The following is a 20,222-nucleotide window of genomic DNA, read 5'->3' on the forward strand; positions in this document are numbered from 1 at the left end:
GACATGAACTGTTTGTCAAAGTTTATTGGTATGAAAACAGCAATCTTTGTCTTTTAAACTAGAATGTATTCGAAATGTTTAGAATACAACAAAAATAAAGTTGTGGAGTCTGACAGCATCTTATGGACATTGTGTTGATTCAAGTAGTCGTTTTCTAGTAGGAAAATACAATACCTAATTATTGTTTATTCCAAGCAAAATCACTGCAAAATAAATACAGAAAAGTGGTTCATTTTACGTGAATACGGCTGTAATATATGCTACTATCGGAAATCATCGGAAATCATCGGGTTATTCTGGTTTAGGACGCAACAGCATCAATGTATGCTGTCCACCTGCTGCTGCTTGAATAACATGCCGTCCCTTGAGATTAAACTGTTCTGGCTCGCAACAATCCACGCTGCCGTTTGACAACTGTCCCATCTCGCCATATCCCCATCCATAAAGATCATTAGTGCCTGATGCATTGCGTATCAGTGCAAGCGAAAAGGCTCCGCCTGCTGAAACACTCACTGCATTTTCAAGGCATGCCAAGTGTTTGGGTACATCCAGGCGTTTCTTGTCCGGAAATCCCAGTTGGCCGTCGTCTGCTCGGCCAAATGTATATATATTTCCTATTTCAATTCCATGTGAGTTTCTACAAATCCTAGAGTATATTGGCTAGAATGGCATCCATCTTACCCTTTCCATCTAAAACCAAGGAATGGTGCTCACCGCCAGCTACGTCTGCAATGCCATGATCAGGATCGATTTCTTTAATGGCTTCTGGGTGGTCGTGACTCTCTGTATCTCCAAGTCCCAGCTGGCCATGATTGTTGAGCCCAAACGAAAACAACACATTCTTTTCATGCACAAGAAATGTATTGTACCCACCACAGTAGGCACGAGCAAATCGGCTCGATAGATAATGTCCACCACGGAAATTGATTGGACGCGGTGTAAGCGATGCATCTACAACATGTCGCGCAATCACTTTTCGACCAAGCTGTCCTTGCTCACCTACACCCCATGTATATATCTTGCCTAGATCGAGACATGTAATGCATGGTCAAGTTTCAGACATCAAACACTCGGCCGTTCAAGTTATTTAAAACAGGAATATCCAACCCAGAAACTTACCATCGCGTGCAACAGCAACCAAGTGATTTGTTCCAGCATTGATCTGCACAATGCCTTTCAAATCTGGCATAAGATACGGCAGAGCTTGTTCTTTGATGCCAGGTGCAAACCCAAATATGCCTGTGTTGTCTCGAAATGTACCCCAGGCATACACCCTTCCTTCACGTGTCAATGCAGCAGTAACAGAATCACCACAGGTAACGGATACAATAAACTCTTTGTCAAGTCCTTGCACCAAGCCCGGTTCAGTTTCTTCTCCGTTTCGTCCTAGAGATCATAGTAAGATGAACCAAACATAGCAAACCCAGTTTAGCATACTAGATTTTAAAACAGCAAGTCCATTCAAGTGCTGCTTTTTAAGCCAAAACATGTAAATTGCAACTCACCAAGAGCCTTTTGGTCATTACAGCCCCACGAGTACAGCTTCCCATCGATCGTTAAAGCCATATTGTGAAGTCCGCCTGCAAACACGCCAATGATATTTTTACCGTTAAAGTAGCGTAGCATGGCAGGCTTCTCTCTGCTCATATTGTCTGGATCATCGCCCAGCCCAAGCTGGCCACAATCTCCACTACCAACAACAAAAACATCACCGACTTCGGTGTTGGGTAAAGCAAGTAAGGGCGCTGGCACTAGCAAATACAAGATACTTTGTTAGAATAAATGACTTGCCGTAATTGGCTGATGTGGATTGAAAAAATAATATCCCATATCTGGTACTGTATTCTTGACACATATACAAGATATCATTTCCCGTAATAGAGAAAGTATAGCTGTCGACTCAGTCATTTGTTCACTTTTCAACTGTTCACATACGAATAATCCGGACAATCTTGAAACAAAAAACCTACTGCTCTGTTGGCGGACTAAGCGACCACCAGCGTCATTGGTACTTGCACTTTTCAACAACGACTCGGTCAGCATCGAAGCGCTTCTAGTGGGCTTTCCCTTGGAAACTCTTACACTTGCCAATGCTGGACTAGCACTAGATACATGGTGTTTGATGGGTGATGTGGGTCGGTTTCGTTTCGATAAAGACGCTGCATCAGTCTTGGTGTCCGTCTTTGCAGATTTTAGTGGCCTAACCATTGTTGAAATAATATAGTTTGAATTGAATCCAGATCAAGAGGCTGTTTGATTGATTATATATGCACACTGGATGAATCCTGGAGCAATAGACGATGTGACCTCTAGCGATACGACTTGGTTTAGTCCAATTGTGCTGGTAAGATCTTGTCGATGCAAAAAATCAAGTCTTGCATTTTGAAGCATTGATTCTTGCATCAAGTTGATTCTCCAACACGTTATTCATATCCAACTGTTGCTCATACTAAAATATTCATTCTAGTAATAATAAACTTGTTTTGATACGGTTTATCACGACCCACAGATCTGGTTTGGTGTATGTCGGTTTGTTCATGTGCTATAAACGCATTCCATTTCAGTTATATTACAACTGTATTTAAGTAAAATGAAACACTTGTATTTGTGATTATTTATTTTACTTTGAACTAGGCAATGGTTAAACATGTGTTACGCTTTTCTAATACAAATGAACTACACTGTTTCCTTCAAACACAACGCCCATGTTATGATGCACATACAATCCCTTTCTCATTTGACAGTTATACATTGCACAATCACCAGATTCATTCATTGCAATCCAAATATTTGGTTTGATTGTCAATCAAACTCGACTTTGTTGTATTCTAATATCAGATACATTCGCGCTCTAATCCAAGAGAATAAAGATGTCGCATCTTGGAAATACAACGGTTTCCTCCATGTCGGACATTCGCTGTCTACTTGTGATCAAAGGAGGATTAGAGATTGAACAGGTGTCAAGATGTAATATATTGAAACAGCAATGTAAACATTTGTTCAGTGATTCAATGCTCTGTTTTGCGTGAATAGGGCCGTAAAACCAAAGTCTTGATACAATCCATGCATGGGTTTCAATACTTGACCATGATGATGAATGTTACCATCCAATCAAGCTCAGATAAGTTTCTTTAATAAAATCTCGATTCAAACTTTTACCGACACATAAAATATGAGTTCAGGATTGAATGCATCTGGCAAAGATAGCTCTAAAGACAGCATTGATGATGAGATAGAAGGACCGTATAGTGATATTATGGCATTATCAAGAGTAAATACCGACATGAACCTTGAGCAATTGGCAGCTACTCCATCCAAAGTTGACAGTACCAATTCTACAGATGCTACTGGCATCATTAATGTTGTGCAAGCTACCATCAACACTAGTGATTTAGATGAGGAGGGGAGAATGATTATAGACAAGCTGTATCAAATACCCAAGGTACCATTTCAAATGGAATCAACCTGCTACGAATTCGTGCAGATTATCCTCGGTCATTTAACAAGTCTATTTTTACTATTTCAGTATGACAATACGAATCTGACTCCTTTATTTGATTTCTGTTGTATAGTTTGAGCCATTTTTAAGATCATCTCTGGTACAAGACCAGCCATTCAAATGGGCCAGTTTGTTTGGATCTTTGGCTGCTCGTAAACACTCTGGGTCAATTCACCCTAGTTGTAAGTAGTTAACCCGACCAATTTGTAAATGATTTCATCTTGACACCAACCTTTTGCTTGTGAAAGTGACAATCAGTCCAGAACCCTTTATCAAGATTGCACATGCATTTCAAAGACATTTATGTCAATCTTCATCTGAACTATGTAAAGATCAGGTAATACAATGGTAGTTATGCAAGTGTCTGTTTGATATAGATGAGCGTGTATTTGCTGACAGTATATAAACAATGCCAGAAACGGTTGGAAAACAACATACTCAAGCTGGATCAATTTTCTGCTATGGTGGCCAATACTATTGCGCAGCGGTATGTTCATATAAGATCTGCAGTAGATCAATTTACTCAAGGTAACTACACCATGTTGGATTGCCTGGTTAGTTTGGTTTGTATACCTTGACATTCAGCTATATTTAGCTGATTTGGAGTTTGATGGAATTCAACAACCCAACTATCATTTATAGTAAGCAACGTGCGGAGTCAAAGTCGCAAAACCTTGCAAATTCTAGATCGACTAGTCAAATCTATATCAGCACTTGATCCTCATCTCCCACCCGATCTTCGACTTAAAAGTCCGAAAACCAGTGCACTTTTCCCTACCCTATCCAGAATGATGCAACACCGCACTCGACAGGAAGCCGAGCGCATACAACGGCAAACTCAGATCTACGAGGTGCCAACACAGCCAGACACCACCAGTCTCGATGCATCGGTTACTGAAGACGATACCACTACCAAGTCTACTCAGCACGAAGAGTTACAATAAATAGTCTTCATTAAGCAGCACATGCACCAATTCCAAAAAGTAATCTGATGTGAACTCAACGTGTCATTCAGTTTGTAAAATAGCTTATTAGATTGCAGTTGCTCAAGCAACGATGGTATCTTTGAAAAGATAAAGGCGCAGGTTGCATGCATTATCATTTGTGATACTCTTTGTCTAGTTGAGCAGATATACGAATTTTGGCAGCATTGTATTCTGCTTCACGCTCAGACAGCGGTTTTTGCATTGCTGAATTAGGTGCAGTGGCAGATGAGACTACTGATGGAGTCAGCGACTGTGCTGGAGGATTGGGATTCCGTTTCAACAGCTTAATCTAATACAACGCTGTAATCAGAACTCAATCACATTCATTGAATGATTTCAGACAAGACTTGATATTACCTGTGGGACATACTCTGTCCTTGAACTGCCTGAATCTATAGCCACTTGGAACCCACCAGTGAAGGATGCACTTTTGTCTGCATTACTATCCCAACTAGACACATTTAAATAAAGAGGTTATATACATTTATATACTACTGATCAACTATACTAGACTATTACCACATACTTGTCTGTTGAGGATGTAGTAGTAGAAGCAGTACAACGCATATGTTGTGGAACAACAATAGACTCGACATTTTCCCACTTGAATCAAGCAGTTAGTAACATATTGACCAGAATACAAAGTGTGTAAAGCGTACCTCGTCTTCCTGTTCTGTGTGGACAGAAAGGTCTTGAGTAACCGCATCACTCCGAGTGTTGGCCATGTCCGATTCCAGTCGAGATAACACTTGGAATCGTTACAATCGTCAAATTTACCTGATGGCTCGCTGATGGTTCGTTGATGGTCTGTTGCTTAAAAAGCTGTCATTTGGTCTTTATTCGCCAATGCATTTTCAGGATTGGTTTTGGGGTGTTCCGGGTGGGTTGTATTGACGAGTCTGATTTGTCTTGTGTTCTTCAAGACAATCATTTCAAGACTCGAGTCTTGGCTATTTGTTGGACTCGCTCATACTAATCTTGTTATTTTGTATTAGATAACCCAATACTCGGGGTTTCTAAACTGCACGCTCGACTGGTTGCTGTAAGCTGTTTATGTTGTCAATTGGACATCAAGTCTTCAAGACATTGCTAATGTGGCACTTGTTATCTGCATGGATGGCAATATGATTTTCAGATAACTGCTGTCAAAAGCATCCTGCCATTCCTTTTTACTAAAAATATTGAATGCGTTTATTTTGTAGGATATTGTTCAGGTTGAAGAGTTGTTGAGTTTCTTTCAGCAACGCATTGCTGCCGAGGAATACTATGCAAATCGTCTGGCTGATCTGGCTCGAAAACCATTACGGCCTGATGGCTTTGGTCAGGACGATTCATTGATTGCTAATATATTTTGTACATACCAACAGGTATCTTATTTGGTCAGGGTCGACTTGTTTGCTTTGAAAAGTGAATCTAATTCATCCTCGACTGTATCCATGTATATTGAATGGATTGAACTCGCTTGATATTAGGAAATGCATTCACTTTCAAACTCGCATCAAGACGTTGCAAGCAAGATTTCTAAAGTACTGCTGCCATTAAAACAATTCAACGAAGATGCTCGTAAGATATGTTTTCCAAAAATGGACAGTATTGATGCACTTGCCAAACAGTACCATGTGGCCCTTGCTCAAGTTCAAACGCTTAGACAGCTATACAAGCAAAAAAGCATCGAGGCTGCAGAAAAAACTACCAGGTTCAACGAATCTCCCATATGTGGAGATATGCCTGTCATGGAAATCATGATTAATGTCGGATTACGATCCTTGACTGTGAGCGAGTTTAATGATTTTATTGCCGAAATACAGCGCGACGTCAAGTGTACTGTAAGACATTCTTATTACAAATGCATCATGGAATACAAGTACTTGTGTTGCTGTTTCTATACCATCTTGATCATCTTGCAAATTACTGACAGGCTTTTTACCATGTAAAGGATGTGGGCTCAATATTGGGGGCTTACAAATCCTGCTATTTAGGAACAGATATGCTCCATTACGTAAAGACAAAGTGCAGACTTGACGAAAATGATGCTCTTGCATTTTTCAATGATCTTCACTCTAGTGGTTTCATTCGCGCCATAAATGGCCGTTTTGCCACTTTTGTTCCTTCACTCAACTACCAGTGGAAACGATCAGTATATGAAGTCACCAATGAAGTTCCACATCGCAAAGCGATTCGCGAAGCCGAGAAAAGCGAACGTGAGTACAAAAAAAGTATCATGCAAGTCGAAACTCTTCGACAATCGCTTGATATTTTGTCGGCAGAATTCATGGACATTATCCAGAAAATTCTAAGTGAGCGGATTCGCACTATCAAGGATGTTCTATCGACTTGTGCAGAAACAGAGAAAATTCCTGTTCATATTATTCGTGGTATTCAGGAGCGTTTGTTTTTGTTTTTGGAAACCCTCGATGCTGATAAAGAAACTCAGGTACTTGCTGAACGCGATCGTACCGGTGTGCGACCGTCCATTCCCCACTTGTTTGAAAGGTATTTGCAAGGACCAAACGATGTGGTACGTTTTGCACAATGGACTGCTTATCAAAATCTGTAGAATGACTGGAAGCTTATATCTGTTATGCCTAGATATTTGGTCTGGATCTAGATGTATTACACTCCAAAAGTGGATATCGTGTACCAGCAATACTGAGAAAAAGCTTCAAATTTCTTGACGATATTTCCGAAACAACCATTGAAGCTCAATCACCAGAAAACTCCTCGGCTCTATCACCAAGAAAGCAGCCTCACAAGCATCTAGAGTTTTGGCAAGTTGTATACGCTTTAAACCATTTACACGTGTGAAGATTTTGATTAAATATGCTGCTGTTTAAAATAGAGTTTTGACAGCTATTATACCCTTTGTGTTTGAATTGGAATTATAGGCTGCTTCCTATTCAAAATCTTGGCAGTGTCATTGCACTTCGAAATGAGCTTAATTCTGGAAAGGTGAGGGCGAAAACCCTTCGAAAATATCCACCATCCGCCATCATAGGTGCGATTCGAATATATCTTATGGAGCTTCCTAGTTCTGTTTGCAGGTAATAGATTATGATGGCTTTTTAGCTTTGATACAATATTGACAATGCATTTATATTGAACTTGCAGTCACGATTTATACGAACCCTTGAAATTACTGTATTTATCCAGTGAGTTATTTTGTGACTGTAATCATAAAGCAATCATCATTTGTGGCACAAATCTAACTACCAGCTGTGTATTCAATTTTTGTAGAATCTGAGGATGTGGGCATTATGCGACTCAACTCGCTTCGAAGTCTTCTTGCAACAATGTCATCGGCTCACTTTCATACGCTCTCATTTTTAATCATTCGTATTCGATCGTTAGTTTTTGTTTGCTGATTTTAATGTATATGATTGGTTGAATGTACTAACATGCTTGATATGTTCAATTCTGCAAACTATTTGTACTTTAGTTTGATTTCTGACTTGGATCCGTTGGACTCGCGCATTACCGATTTGGCGATTGCTCTTGGGCCTTACTTTCTTCGTCCCGAGGTAAGCATGTGTGATATTTGCATGAATCAACTCATTGCAATCTGCAATTCAAGCTTTTGCTTGTTTATTAATATGTTTGTATAGGTTGAAAATTCGGTTAGTGTTCATGACAAGCATCGTGGCCGTCTTTTGCGAGTAAGTGTCGTTTACTTTCAACAGTTTGCGCTTGATACATGAGATGTACCTTTAATATTTGTAAACAATCAGGATCTACTTGTACATTACGATGACATTATTTCAGTCGACATTCTTTCAACAGCTAATTCTGCGGAGGATCTGCCAGATGGAGTTGGTATGACTGCAAAATCACCCAACGAGCTGGATAGCGATGGAGACGATGAAGAAGAACAGCAACTGATTTCGCCAACTCTGTCCTCTGCTGATTCAGAAAAAAACAGAAAACTGTCCATGTTCAGTGCAAGCGGAAGCTCCTTTAAAGCATCTTTAATTGCCAAACGATCTGAAACTCGTCTGAGTATAGATATTCAACCTAAACAAACAAATTCTACTCCTAATCTGATGGATGCATCAAGAAATCTAAACCGGGCTTCTGCTGGTCAGGATGGCAATGGAGTTGTCGGTGATATGTTTTCTGTTGCTAAACGAGTTGGATCATCTTGGTTTACCCAAGCTAGTGATGTGTCGCAGATTTTTATTGCACCATCCTCGCAGCCAATATCAGCAGTTCCTAGTGTATCTCAGCTGCAATCTACAACCTCTACCCAATTACCTGGCAATGCGGATCTTAAACCTTTAAATAACGATTCAAATACAACGACTGACGCAGATGTTTTTCAAACAGTGTTTAGCGATGCTTTAGGAACCGACTTATGCACTGCTCCAAAAGCTGTGTCTAATCATTCTGGACATTCTACTGTAAAGTTTTCTGATATTATATTAAGTGACGAATCTGACATTGAAGTTTACGGGAAAACCTCCAATGTTCCTACCGCTCCATTTTCATAAATGCTTGATAAATGCCATGTATTTGGCGAAACCTACAGCTGCTTGCAATTCGATAGATTTTTCAATGATTTCATTGATTTGAAACCCATTGAATTCTGATGGCAGATTTCCATAACCTATCACAGACAAAAAACTAAATATATCAACTTTATTAACTCAGTCTCCGCATTATCTTTTTATTTCAAAAGAGAGCTGACAACACTTCTCACATTCAGCTTTCTTAAATCCGTGTAAGTCTGTCCAGTGCCTACAAACAAAATAGGTTTACCCGTTGCGTACGTCATTGAAAGTGCTGCACCGACTTTGTCATCGATTGTGTCAAACTTTGTCAGAATCATCCCATCGATTTGACGGGGTTCACGCATTCCAGAAAAGTCGCGAAAGGCTTGGTTGAATTTAGTAAGTTGGTCCACGGCACCATTGCCCACAAGTGCCTCGCCAACAAAAAGAATCTTGTCCGGGTTGTTGGTGGAAATCAACTAAATTTGGCAGTTGAAGAATACACCAAACATTATATAAAAAGGTAAACTTGGGCAATACCGGGAAATAAATAATGGGTCGAGTCATACCTTGGCCAAAGCCCGCATCAATGGTTCGTTGTCTTGCATTCGACCAGCAGTATCTATAAGTACAATATCGTATCTTTCCAAAGTAGCTATACAATAAACACAAATAGTGTCAATGCTTCAGCTAAATCTAGCTTTAATGCACACGGAAACTATTGCTTACCATATGCAATGGCTTCTTTTGCAATTGCAGCAGGATCTTTTCCATATCCACGATCAAATAGATCAACTACAGCACCCTTTTCAAGTGCTTTGAGATTTTTTACATGCACACGCAGCTGCTCCACTGCTCCAGATCGAAACGTATCACACGCAGCAATCAATACTCGTTTCTTATTCTGCAACAGCCAAAAGCAGATTTTGGAAAGATTGGTGCTTTTTCCTACGCCATTGACACCCACAAACACAAACGTATAAGGGCGACCAACATGGCTTGATGAAAGTCTGTTACCACTATGGCTCTTGTTGTTCACGGCATTGATTTCACGCAAAACGTCTGTAGATGTGCTCGGTGTAAGAATACGACTGAGCGCAATCTCCATAAGCTCTTTAATCGTGGTGTTCAAAGCTTTAAACGGACCAGTCTTTTTCCCAATCAAACCAGATTTTACAGAATCGCACAATAGAGATGCAATATCTGCCGCTACATTTTTGTTGATCAAGTGCTCCTTGATTTTAATCAGTGCTGGCTCTAAATCCACCTCGGTAAGAGTGCGTGCTGATACCCATTTTGAGAAAAATGAAAACAAGTCACCTCCCGATGTGCTAGATTTTGAAATAGTTAAATGTGCAGTGGAACTGTCTTGATCCTTTGCATCATCACTTTCATTCTCGCTTGCAGTCTCGGCGGGTCTGTCTATGTCCAGTGCTTCATACGATCCATCTGCACTTCGTGTGCCCAATGAGTGGCCCACCTATACCAAAAATCAGTTCAACTTTTTAAATAAAAATGCAAACACCACTAATGTATACGCACTAAATTCAGCAACACAGTTTCGCTATCCTGCTTTGAATCGCTAAAATCTAATTTCTGATTGCTATCAACAGACATGGAACCACCCGCAGCATCCCATGCACGCATCTGTTTTTCCTTTTTTGCCAATGACGGCGATGCAGTCTCTGATACAAGTGGTTTTGATTTCTTTGATGTATTTTTACGACTAGATACACCACGCTTGGCCAGTTTCTCTAGTTTTAAAGCCAATTCATCTGCTTTAGTTTGTGTAGTCGGATCTCCAGAAGCAGCATCCAAAGATACAGATTCTGATACTGCCAAGTCTGACTTTTTTTGCTGTGATCCTTCAAGAGTGTTGGTGTACTTGCGCGATTCCTTGAATGATCTAGGCACCTTTGCCTTTTTAGACTAGATAGTCACACCATAAAACAGTCAAATCCCCATACCAAAAATGTTACTGCCATATATACTAGTTCAAGATGTTTCAACATGCATTCAAAAATTCCAATCCAGAATTATCCATCTGTGTTTCTCAATAACTGAGTAGGTATCTACCTCTTTAGCCTTTTCCTCTACAGCATCTAGGATTGTATCAAATACGTCATCAAACTCGGCATACTCGTCAATATGAGAAATGTCGCCAATAATATTTTTGAAGCGGCTACAAAATGTAGATTTGATGGCTTGGAGCAACTCGTCAATGTATGGAAGCGACAGCACTTTTTGATGAACAGCCTACAATTGAATTGATTCAGTATATGTGATTGCATGGAACGAAATCAGCTTGCCAAGGACAATATAGTGGACATGGCATGCAGTGATCTTGCATGTTCAATACCAAGGCTTGGATACCAATACACATGAATTTATTTCCCAAATACTAATCCAGATATATCTTTTGAAAGTCTTGAACGTACAGGTATAGAATCTACCGGATATCAAACCACATACCACAAACACCAAACCCACTTCGTTGGCAAATGTCCATTTCAATAGGAACGGGTCAACAAGGTACGCATCCTTTCCAGCCCGTTCTTCCAGAAGCACATTGGATATAAGAGCATTGACTAGGTCGAGCGTATTCGACTGTGTAGAAAAGAGTCTTCTAGTCCACAGCACTGCACCTCCTTGAGTGAGAATTGTTATTTGGTCGATCATATCTTGAGAATTGAATTCAAAACCACCAAAAGTCACCACCAGAATTGGATTTGAAGACCAAGTAAAGTGGATTTTGTATGGATTTTGAATGTTTGAGAATCTTTCATGACTGAATCTTTCTTGTTTTCATACTAAAGATTGGCGTAATAAACACTCGATTTTTTGGTGGTTGCGATGGCTCAACACACGAGCTCATTCTTTATTATAATCGAGTGTTTGTCTTGGTAAGAATGAGCAATATGGAGTTGTGGAGTTTCAATCCTCGCGCCGTGTGTTGCTTTGTGGAATAAAGTGTTGTTCAAAATAAGATATGCGTTTGAAAATGTTCCATACTCATCGCACAATATTTGTAATGGTCGGTTTGAAAAAAGGAAAGTGGCAGATTAAGCAATGTTGAGTGTAGAAATTATTGGAACAGGAATACAAAAATGATCAGACCAGTGAGCTAAAATTCAAAAAACACAATCTTTTCCAACAAGATTGGTACCAATCAAACATGAGACTGACGGTTTATTATGTACTTGACCACTCTCGGTGTCCATCTTACGTGAATACGGCTTTAAATCACAATATCAACATGATCGAATATTCAATCGTCAACCATACTCACTCACAATAGTGTCTAAAAACACATCCAGCAGTTTGTACATCAAACTCTTGTTTAAAGTAACGCTTTGAAGCATTTCAAAACATCGGATTGCTCCTTGAGTAGCTATATCTGCCCCGAGAACTCGAAAAAACACTTCTGGAATAGCTTGAATAATTTTGGTTTTGGCTTCGATCCGGATAGAGTGTTGACGACTCGGTGAAATATAAGGTACTCCACCTACAAGGTACTTATAAAACGGGACCGTGCTTCGAAAAGAAGCCGGAGCTGGGGTGGACAAGCCTGTTTGGGGGTTGGTTGGGGAAAATAAAGTCTCCAGAAACCATGATATAGAATTACCCTTGAGCATGTTCATTAACAGTATAGAGATTCGACGATCGTTGCTAAATAGTATCAAGCAAAGCATAAACACAGTTTGTAAAGCAGTATTAAATTGTTAGATAGTGAATTGGACAGGAAACATCAATCAACTCTCTAGAACTTACAATTCTGATGCATTTGTACCACCCATAACTTCCATTAGTAGCATTGACGCTGTGCTTCGCTTCAACCAATGATTCTGTTCTTTAAAATCAAACGCTTCCATCAGCAATGCACACAAGGGATCAATCAACGGTTGTACAAACGAGTTTGATAAAATCGGATCATTCGGATCATCTAGTCCACTAACATCATCAGATAGCAAGTCTGGCAAATGACCACCAGCCCATGTGTCTTCATTATTGGAATCGTCACTGGAATCGCTCGTAAACTTGGAAACATCCACGCCGTTGGAGTTTAAAAGACACGAGTCATTGTATTTGGTGGACGGTGAACGTGATACGAATGCTCGAACTGATGAATTGGTGTCTGCATCATCGTCCACATCAACAACTCCATCACTAGCTTCTGCCTCATCCGTTCCAAAACTGTCTTCGTCGTTAAAATCATCACCATCTCCGTCGTCTGCATCTTTGTTTTCACCAAACCTATTCACCGTTGCTTTTGCTGCAGACGCACCGTCTTTTCCCCATTTGCGATGCCGACTACCATTAAAAAATGAAGCCAGATGCACTTTTCGAGAAGAATTAATCGCCGTGGTACTACTAGTACCCTGCACAAACGGATTTACCGCAGAAACACTACCAGCCGTCGTGTCAAGCGGTACAGTCAATCCACTGCTGTTGGAAAGTGAATCGTTTCCTTCAGATTTTATTGCTTTGAGGGGTTTTGAAGCCAGCTGTGCCAGTGCCATGGCAACATTTCGTGATTTTCTCCGAAGTAAATTCTGGGCAGGCGCTGAATAGTTTTGTGGGCCGGTTTTTGTAGATTCTACATGGGATCTAAAAAGTCCCTTACGACGCACAGACTGGTAAGTCGATGATAAAAAATCACGCAAGTAGTCAGATTGACAAATGGATGGATTGTCAATAAGTCGGCGGAGATAGCGCTGAAGAGCTATCATACGTGCATTCCGTCTAGCTTCTTCTTGCTTATTAGAGAGCGAAAATACTCCGAGATGGTGTTTTCCGGGAAAATCAAAATCGGCAACAATGGGAAAGGTTTCTTTTAATTTACGATGTAGTGCATCAAAATCGCTATACCGTCGCTTGACTGTCCATCCTGTTTTTTGATCAATGCGTTCAATTTGAATCAAGTAGTAAATGACACGATAGCTGCCAGTAGCTGCAGTAGACATATTAGTAGAACTTGCATTCAATGCACCACTACCAAACCCTAATGCATTACCGCCAAGATAACTGCGTGAATCATCCCGGGGATCAGTAGAATCTTCATCAACAGTTTGGAGATTAATACTACACTGCCCAGGCACAATTGCTTCTCGTTGCTCTTGACTCTCGTATTTGGCTTTCTGGCGCGACAGCTCGCCAATATCTAAATGCAATATTTCTTTGGTGTGATCAAGAATATTCAGCACAGTTGCTCGGTGCGACACTGGTATATCGGCAGTCTCTTCATCGTTGCTATCTATATTAGTCTGGCTATCTGCATTTTTTTGATTCAAATAATTGATATGCCAAGATATCATATCAATGGTATCAATCTGTAACATGACTTTATCGATATCGTCCTTGATTTTTTGAAGTTTGGTGATGCTTGTAAGTAGTTCTCCAGGCGCAGGCAAATCTACATCTTGGTCCTGCTCTTTAACTGTCAATCCACGTCCAAGTTCTGAATCATCAATGAGATCACCACCATCAATAATATTTGCCTCTTCAAGTGTGATAATATCAGAATCAAGCGCATTCATATCAAACACTGACTGCGCATTGATCCCAGTACGAGCGTTTGAAATCACATGGTCAGGCTTTGACGTCACAATAACCCCACTTTGAACAGTTCGCTTGGTAACAATAAGCTTGGCTGCAGCAACATCGAGTTCATAGGTTAATGCAGTCATTAGTGCGCTTTGATAAAAGTTCCGTAGCTTTGTGTCATCCAGCAAATCACCAGCAGCCGATTTACTAACTGAAGCAAAAGGCCCACCCATTTCACCAGCTAATCCTGAACCTGATTCCCGTGTACCACTTACTGAACCACCAGCAGTTGTAAAACCTAGGTTGACAGGAAGCAATCCAGAGGCGGAAGGGTTGCTTGGATTTTTTACTGAAGATTGGTTAAGAACATTCAGATTTGCAGTTGGATGGTTAGACGTATTATGTGGTCCTAATGCTATATCCGTTCCTCGGTCACGCTGAGCAACTTTGGCCCGTTCGCGCTCGCTCAACCATCTAAAATAAGATTCTGAATGCAAAAATGCTTTAAATAACTTTTCCAAATCGGCTTGTACTGTCTGTTGAGCTAACGTGACACAGTTGTAATCTTCATCATTTGCTTCATGGAATGAGTCATTCATATCAGATCGCAAAAGTGGTTTGAGATAACGATGAAAGGATTCAATCACATTCTGTGGGACCTGAATCTGTGCAGCAGTTGGTGGACAAGGTGCTAGGTAAGTGCGAAATATACGCAAAGCGTCTTTTCTAAGTCGATCATGTGCGATTGAAGGAATGGCTTCTACTGGTTCAAGAATATCAAAGTCACTTTGAGCAGCTGGCAGTTCTTTCCATCCTAACCCCGAGCCTATTCTCCAAATTGTCCGACTATAAACATCAAAAAATTGATTTAAAAAAAACAGTTTGTAATATGTATATCAAATAATAGTAAGCCATTGAATACCGATGCTTTTCCGCGGAAAACCAGAAACGAAGTTTTATAACGCCAGATCCACCATCATGCTTTTCAAGAAAATCAAGAAAATAGTATATGCTACTGGAAGTTGTTGTACGGCCATCCTCTGCCGAGTTTGCATATTCGTCTAGAATACTTTGAAGTGAAATTTCAATTCTATTTTCAAATTGATTTGGCTTTTCCTGTTTATTCATCATTCCCATGATAGGGATTGAAATGATACGTTTTGGGGTGCGCTAAATGGTAAAATCAAGTAAAAAAATAGCTTGCACTTTATAAAAATATACTTTTTGACTTGTAAAATGTTGCATAAGAAACAGCAAGACAAAATCTTGCAAGATATAAGCATAGTAAAAGCACTTACGTGTAAAGTTGATTCTCCTTGTAAAGCTGTCAATGCTGCAATTTTCTTGTCCAACTTTACTTTTAAAACCTCGAGTGCCTTTATATACCTTCTAGACTCTTCGGCCTGATCATACAAACGAGGATCACGTTCTTGCTCGTGAGCTTCTTCGCGGACATGCTTTAGCTCTCGAATAATCTCATGTTGAACAGCTTTGATATCTATCAATGATCGCACTTTTCGCGAGTATTTGGACAAAGATTCAAAAAGACGCTGCTTTTCACCCAGTGTAGTTACAGAGAAGCTGGCACTGCATCCACGACCTGGAAGCAAGAATTTTGGTGGGAATTGCGTATAACACAAATCAAGTTGACTGCGAAATGTCTTGGCTGCCTTGACAAATGCAATTTGACGTTGTGCCTATGATGCATGTATAATGGTTTCAAAACTTAGTAAATCATCACAACCCTACAATCAAACATCTCCAATGCAATACCTTGTCTATTAAAATCTGACTGATCAGATGAGGTTGTGAAAACTTGTTTAAAAATGGCCATACAATCTGACATACTGTTACTTCTCGCATCAATATCTGCATAAGTTTGCTTGAAGAGTATTTTGCATTGTCGGTGTACGGCACTTGAGAAGATTGAGTTTTTGTGGCATCTTCTGTTTTAGACAATGAGCTTGAGCGAGGCGACTTATTTAGAGATGATTTGGTGCAAGAGTCGCGACTCAGTATTTCAAACACACGATCAAAGGTGCTCCGTAGATACGATTGTTCATGAAAGTCTCCTTTTCCTACGGCCGGATGCAAGTTACCCAATCCAGACATGCGCATGCATATTTTTTCATTAAGACTGTCCATGTTCTTATTATACATCAATGCATCATCCATGTCATCACCCAAAAATGCGTTAAAGTCGTCCAAATGCCTGGGCTTTGTTATTTTAGGATGTGGTATTGAATCTGAAAAAAGTCCATGCGTATCGCCTGATTTAGTGGACTCAGAAAGCGGATCTGGAGCAGATGGTTTAAGCCCAGTCAAGGGCTCAGTGCGCGATGCAGTCAATTCTGCTTGAATATCTCGTCGTATTTGGCGGTATTCTTTGACATGTTTCTGCAATACTTTGAGAAACAAAATCCATAAGCGTTCATGAAGCCTGTTTATCCGCATATGATTGATGGTATTTGAAGCCATATTGCTCACATATTCAATCTGACTACTTCCAAACAATTTACTAAATGCACTACGATCCGAAGGGTTTATAGGACATTGATCTGACGATTTTTGCTTGGAAAGTATAGATTGAGACGGGTTGAACTGTGGAATGTTTTTTGAGATACCAAATTGTCGTACTGTTGGTTCGTTTTTTAAAGCTGTATCAGTTTTTAAGCGATTTTCCAGACAATCGGGTACAAGTTGTGCAGATGAATCCAAAGTAGCAGTTGCTCGATTAGCAATTTGAAATATGATTGCATCCATTGGTGAGTTTCCTGAGTGCATTGTGTATGTAGAGGGTGGAAGTGTGCTGGTGACTGTAGAGCTTGAATAAATTCCTGGAAACATGTTTATGGCTGGTTCAAAGAGTTCATTGTGTAGAATATAGAATAAAAACGTGGCAACACTCGACTGCAATGTGTTATTGCTAGTATCAGCATTCTGATCCTTGTCAGCATCCAACTCAGTATCAAATCCAAGTGGGGATTGTGTAGCAGCAGCAATCTGTTTAGCTAGTTCCTGTTCTGCAGTCCATGTAGGTTCAGATCGAAGTATATCTGAAGAAAGAACGACAGATGCTGGCTGGACTAATGGAGCAGAGGCTCTAGAAGATACGGACAAGGAATTGTTAGGAAGACGAACAAGTCTGGGAAACCCTTTTTTCAAATGGATGCCATTGACACTAGCATGCTGGACATTAGACTTTGAATGAATGCGCTCAACATTGGACTGGCTGTTAATGGAGCGAGAGTGCTGCGAATACATGATATAGCCTGCACTCAATAGAAAAAACGAAATTGCACCCAGCAATGCCAGCAAAGGGAAAACATTGGGTAGATAAGGAGATAGCAGCAGAGCAACGACCAAGAACTGCACCACCATCGCAATTGATTTACAGCGTATTCACGTAGATGGAACACTTGTATGGATCCTTATTTTACTTGCGAATAAATTCGTTGCGCTTAGAAATCGACTTTCCAATTCTTTCAAACGTTCATGCAATGCAAACTATTCTTTTTGATGAAACTGTTGTAAAAACATCAAACTCGTTGCAGCCTAAATATTGGATTTGGATTTGGCTTTTTAATCTCAGATTCGTTTTGTGCAAAAATAACTGGAAAGTTGAAAGGTTTAGAAATCAAATCTTGTCCTATACATTTGGAAATATCAACCATTTCATGAAACTAGATGTTTATTATGCATTTCGACACCCTTGTTTAGTATTCCATTTTATATAAACACGGCTATAAATGGATAATACTATAGATGTAAACTCACTGACATTCCAGTGGTTTGTGTTGAGCTGCATACCTCAATTCAAAGTGACTGATTTAGATCACCTGCATGTAGTTGCTCGGAACAATGCCAATATTAGTCTGTCCATCTGCTTTGACTTGACGTGCTTGCCACCATTTGCCTTGTATGTCCACCACTTCAAGTGTATCTCCTTTTTCAAATGTCAACTCTGTCGGATCTTCAGGGTTTGCTTTATCTATTGAACAAGTCAAATACATGAGTATAGAGCATAATCAAATACAAACAGTTGGATACTTACAGGAATAGACTGCTTTTACACGATGCATATATACGCCATTATTAAGATTACTACCAACGCTCATATCAGAATCGGGTCTAGGACCTCCAACGCGTTTTTGGTCGCTCATTGGAATCTCAATAAATGAACTTGGGTGTTCGCCAGATTTTGGTGGTGGTACCACGCCATTATTGGGTGTCGTGCTCTGTAGTATCGTTAGTGGTACATGCTGGGTGGACATAGATTGGCGATCTGAATTGGCATGGTGATGAGATGGTGCTGAAGCATTTACGTTATGGCTTGGGAGATGCGAGTTGCCTTGGTCAGTCTTTTGTATTGGGTTTGGAACGCGAAGCATAAATGGCGGGAGTTCAACAGCACCTTTTTCAACACCAAATAGAAACACGTTGATAAACTAGAACAAAATAACACCTGGTTAGAATCATACAGGTGCTGTTGGGTTGAAAAATAGTACCAAGAAAGTTTCTAGCCAACAAGATCAAGGTTTACCATGGCAGCTAGAATACAGAAAACGCCTGCAGCACGAAGTCCACCTGCAGAAGCCGATATTCCATTCGATAGCTGGGAAGTAATCACTCCAGAATCCATATCTTCAACTCCAAAAGCAATGCAAAGAACAATACTTGCTATAATCTAACATATATATTCGTCAAATAAAAGACACGCATAGTGTTGAATTCAAAAAGGGCGTTAGCTTATTGGAAAATACAGCCATTTACTATTGGTGAATCCATAAATAATATTAAAATGAAAACTCGGATTGTCAACAGATATTCATCCAGTATTTAAACCAAGACGTTGACATCAAACTAGTTGGTATGCACTTTGTATTGATTTTTAGTATTAAACAGCCATTTACTACTTACTGGGAAGCGATATACAGCAATGCAGCCATTTAGCACTACCATAATCATACCAACAATAGACACGAGATAGACTGCCAAAAAAAACCATTGAAATCGTAGTGGATTGATGGTGTAAACAAACTGGTTCTGTTGCTGCTGAGCAATACAAACCCCAACAAAGTCCAGCAACCATCCAAGCTAAACACGACATAGAGCCAAAGATATGAGTTAGTAAAAAGTTCATCTTTTAGTACAGCTGTAATGCCATCAAAGTCGTGCATCCCATTAACTGAACAGATAGTACACTGCAGTTTAGTTTGGGGTGTGTGGACTCGAATGGTCTCAGTCATCAGACACCCAGTCATAAATTTAAACATTCATCATTATTCCCTAACCCCAAGCGTGATCATTTAGCTTAATGCTAGCTGCAGGATATCAACATACAGGTGTAAATATTCAGTATATATTGCATTTATATAACCTACCGAACTAACAGATAAAGTCAAGACAATAGGAAATCCACATTTGTTCAAAAGCGTCGAGGTTAAATGCTGCTTAGGGGCAGATTCAGGCGACTGTTGTGGATACGAAGCTTGAGAAGTAGGCATTTTGTAATTCAAACGGGATAAAATCGAATGAAATTGAATTACAAGTATTTACAGTCGTGTTCACGCACAATAGAACTCGGCTATCAAAAAACAATTGAAAAGCGTTAAATTGTATTATGCATTGTACTTTATTGATATAGTAAATCTCGATGCAAATTTGAATACATCGAGACGTAGCCATCAACCAAGTCGATGCAAGCTT

The 20,222-nt window shown here is 39.9% G+C and overlaps 7 protein-coding genes across 7 annotated transcripts; 2 read left to right on the forward strand and 5 right to left on the reverse strand.

Annotated features, from left to right (window-relative positions):
- Positions 1 to 212: 212 nt before the first annotated feature.
- Positions 213 to 2,329, reverse strand: BATDEDRAFT_36131 (uncharacterized protein). Its single transcript, XM_006682382.1, has 5 exons — positions 1,971 to 2,329; positions 1,506 to 1,751; positions 1,120 to 1,386; positions 682 to 1,023; positions 213 to 614 (listed from the first exon to the last, which is right to left on the reverse strand). The coding sequence occupies exons 1-5, from the start codon at positions 2,206 to 2,208 to the stop codon at positions 292 to 294; spliced, it is 1,416 nt and encodes a 471-aa protein (XP_006682445.1). The 5' UTR covers positions 2,209 to 2,329; the 3' UTR covers positions 213 to 291.
- An 843-nt stretch (positions 2,330 to 3,172) lies between these two features.
- On the forward strand, positions 3,173 to 4,581 carry BATDEDRAFT_92105 (uncharacterized protein; the record flags this gene model as incomplete). The annotated part of the gene is made up of 4 exons (XM_006682407.1): positions 3,173 to 3,442; positions 3,573 to 3,681; positions 3,748 to 3,836; positions 3,916 to 4,581. The coding sequence occupies 4 exons, from the start codon at positions 3,173 to 3,175 to the stop codon at positions 4,075 to 4,077; spliced, it is 630 nt and encodes a 209-aa protein (XP_006682470.1). The 3' UTR covers positions 4,078 to 4,581.
- Positions 4,582 to 4,597: 16 nt separating this feature from the next.
- BATDEDRAFT_27988 (uncharacterized protein) lies at positions 4,598 to 5,210 on the reverse strand (the record flags this gene model as incomplete). Its single annotated transcript, XM_006682319.1, has 4 exons — positions 4,598 to 4,774; positions 4,843 to 4,936; positions 5,012 to 5,088; positions 5,145 to 5,210. 4 exons carry the CDS (start codon positions 5,208 to 5,210, stop codon positions 4,598 to 4,600), a joined length of 414 nt encoding a protein of 137 aa, XP_006682382.1.
- A 121-nt stretch (positions 5,211 to 5,331) lies between these two features.
- BATDEDRAFT_92106 (uncharacterized protein) lies at positions 5,332 to 8,969 on the forward strand (the record flags this gene model as incomplete). The annotated part of the gene is made up of 12 exons (XM_006682408.1): positions 5,332 to 5,365; positions 5,481 to 5,527; positions 5,688 to 5,852; positions 5,958 to 6,311; positions 6,404 to 7,003; positions 7,075 to 7,253; positions 7,371 to 7,526; positions 7,594 to 7,634; positions 7,720 to 7,828; positions 7,922 to 8,003; positions 8,088 to 8,138; positions 8,211 to 8,969. The coding sequence occupies 12 exons, from the start codon at positions 5,332 to 5,334 to the stop codon at positions 8,967 to 8,969; spliced, it is 2,577 nt and encodes an 858-aa protein (XP_006682471.1).
- A 176-nt stretch (positions 8,970 to 9,145) lies between these two features.
- On the reverse strand, positions 9,146 to 11,648 carry BATDEDRAFT_14566 (Signal recognition particle receptor subunit alpha; the record flags this gene model as incomplete). Its single annotated transcript, XM_006682297.1, has 6 exons — positions 9,146 to 9,448; positions 9,539 to 9,624; positions 9,699 to 10,449; positions 10,512 to 10,889; positions 11,046 to 11,225; positions 11,442 to 11,648. The coding sequence occupies 6 exons, from the start codon at positions 11,646 to 11,648 to the stop codon at positions 9,146 to 9,148; spliced, it is 1,905 nt and encodes a 634-aa protein (XP_006682360.1).
- Positions 11,649 to 12,244: 596 nt separating this feature from the next.
- Positions 12,245 to 17,894, reverse strand: BATDEDRAFT_92253 (uncharacterized protein; the record flags this gene model as incomplete). Its single annotated transcript, XM_006682449.1, has 5 exons — positions 12,245 to 12,638; positions 12,741 to 15,359; positions 15,436 to 15,683; positions 15,812 to 16,210; positions 16,287 to 17,894. The coding sequence occupies 5 exons, from the start codon at positions 17,892 to 17,894 to the stop codon at positions 12,245 to 12,247; spliced, it is 5,268 nt and encodes a 1,755-aa protein (XP_006682512.1).
- A 449-nt stretch (positions 17,895 to 18,343) lies between these two features.
- BATDEDRAFT_27992 (uncharacterized protein) lies at positions 18,344 to 20,020 on the reverse strand (the record flags this gene model as incomplete). The annotated part of the gene is made up of 5 exons (XM_006682320.1): positions 18,344 to 18,504; positions 18,568 to 18,961; positions 19,057 to 19,200; positions 19,434 to 19,610; positions 19,898 to 20,020. 5 exons carry the CDS (start codon positions 20,018 to 20,020, stop codon positions 18,344 to 18,346), a joined length of 999 nt encoding a protein of 332 aa, XP_006682383.1.
- Positions 20,021 to 20,222: the final 202 nt, after the last annotated feature.

Source organism: Batrachochytrium dendrobatidis (genome assembly GCF_000203795.2).
Source record: "Batrachochytrium dendrobatidis JAM81 unplaced genomic scaffold BATDEscaffold_16, whole genome shotgun sequence".
NCBI classification, from domain to species: domain Eukaryota; kingdom Fungi; phylum Chytridiomycota; class Chytridiomycetes; order Rhizophydiales; genus Batrachochytrium; species Batrachochytrium dendrobatidis.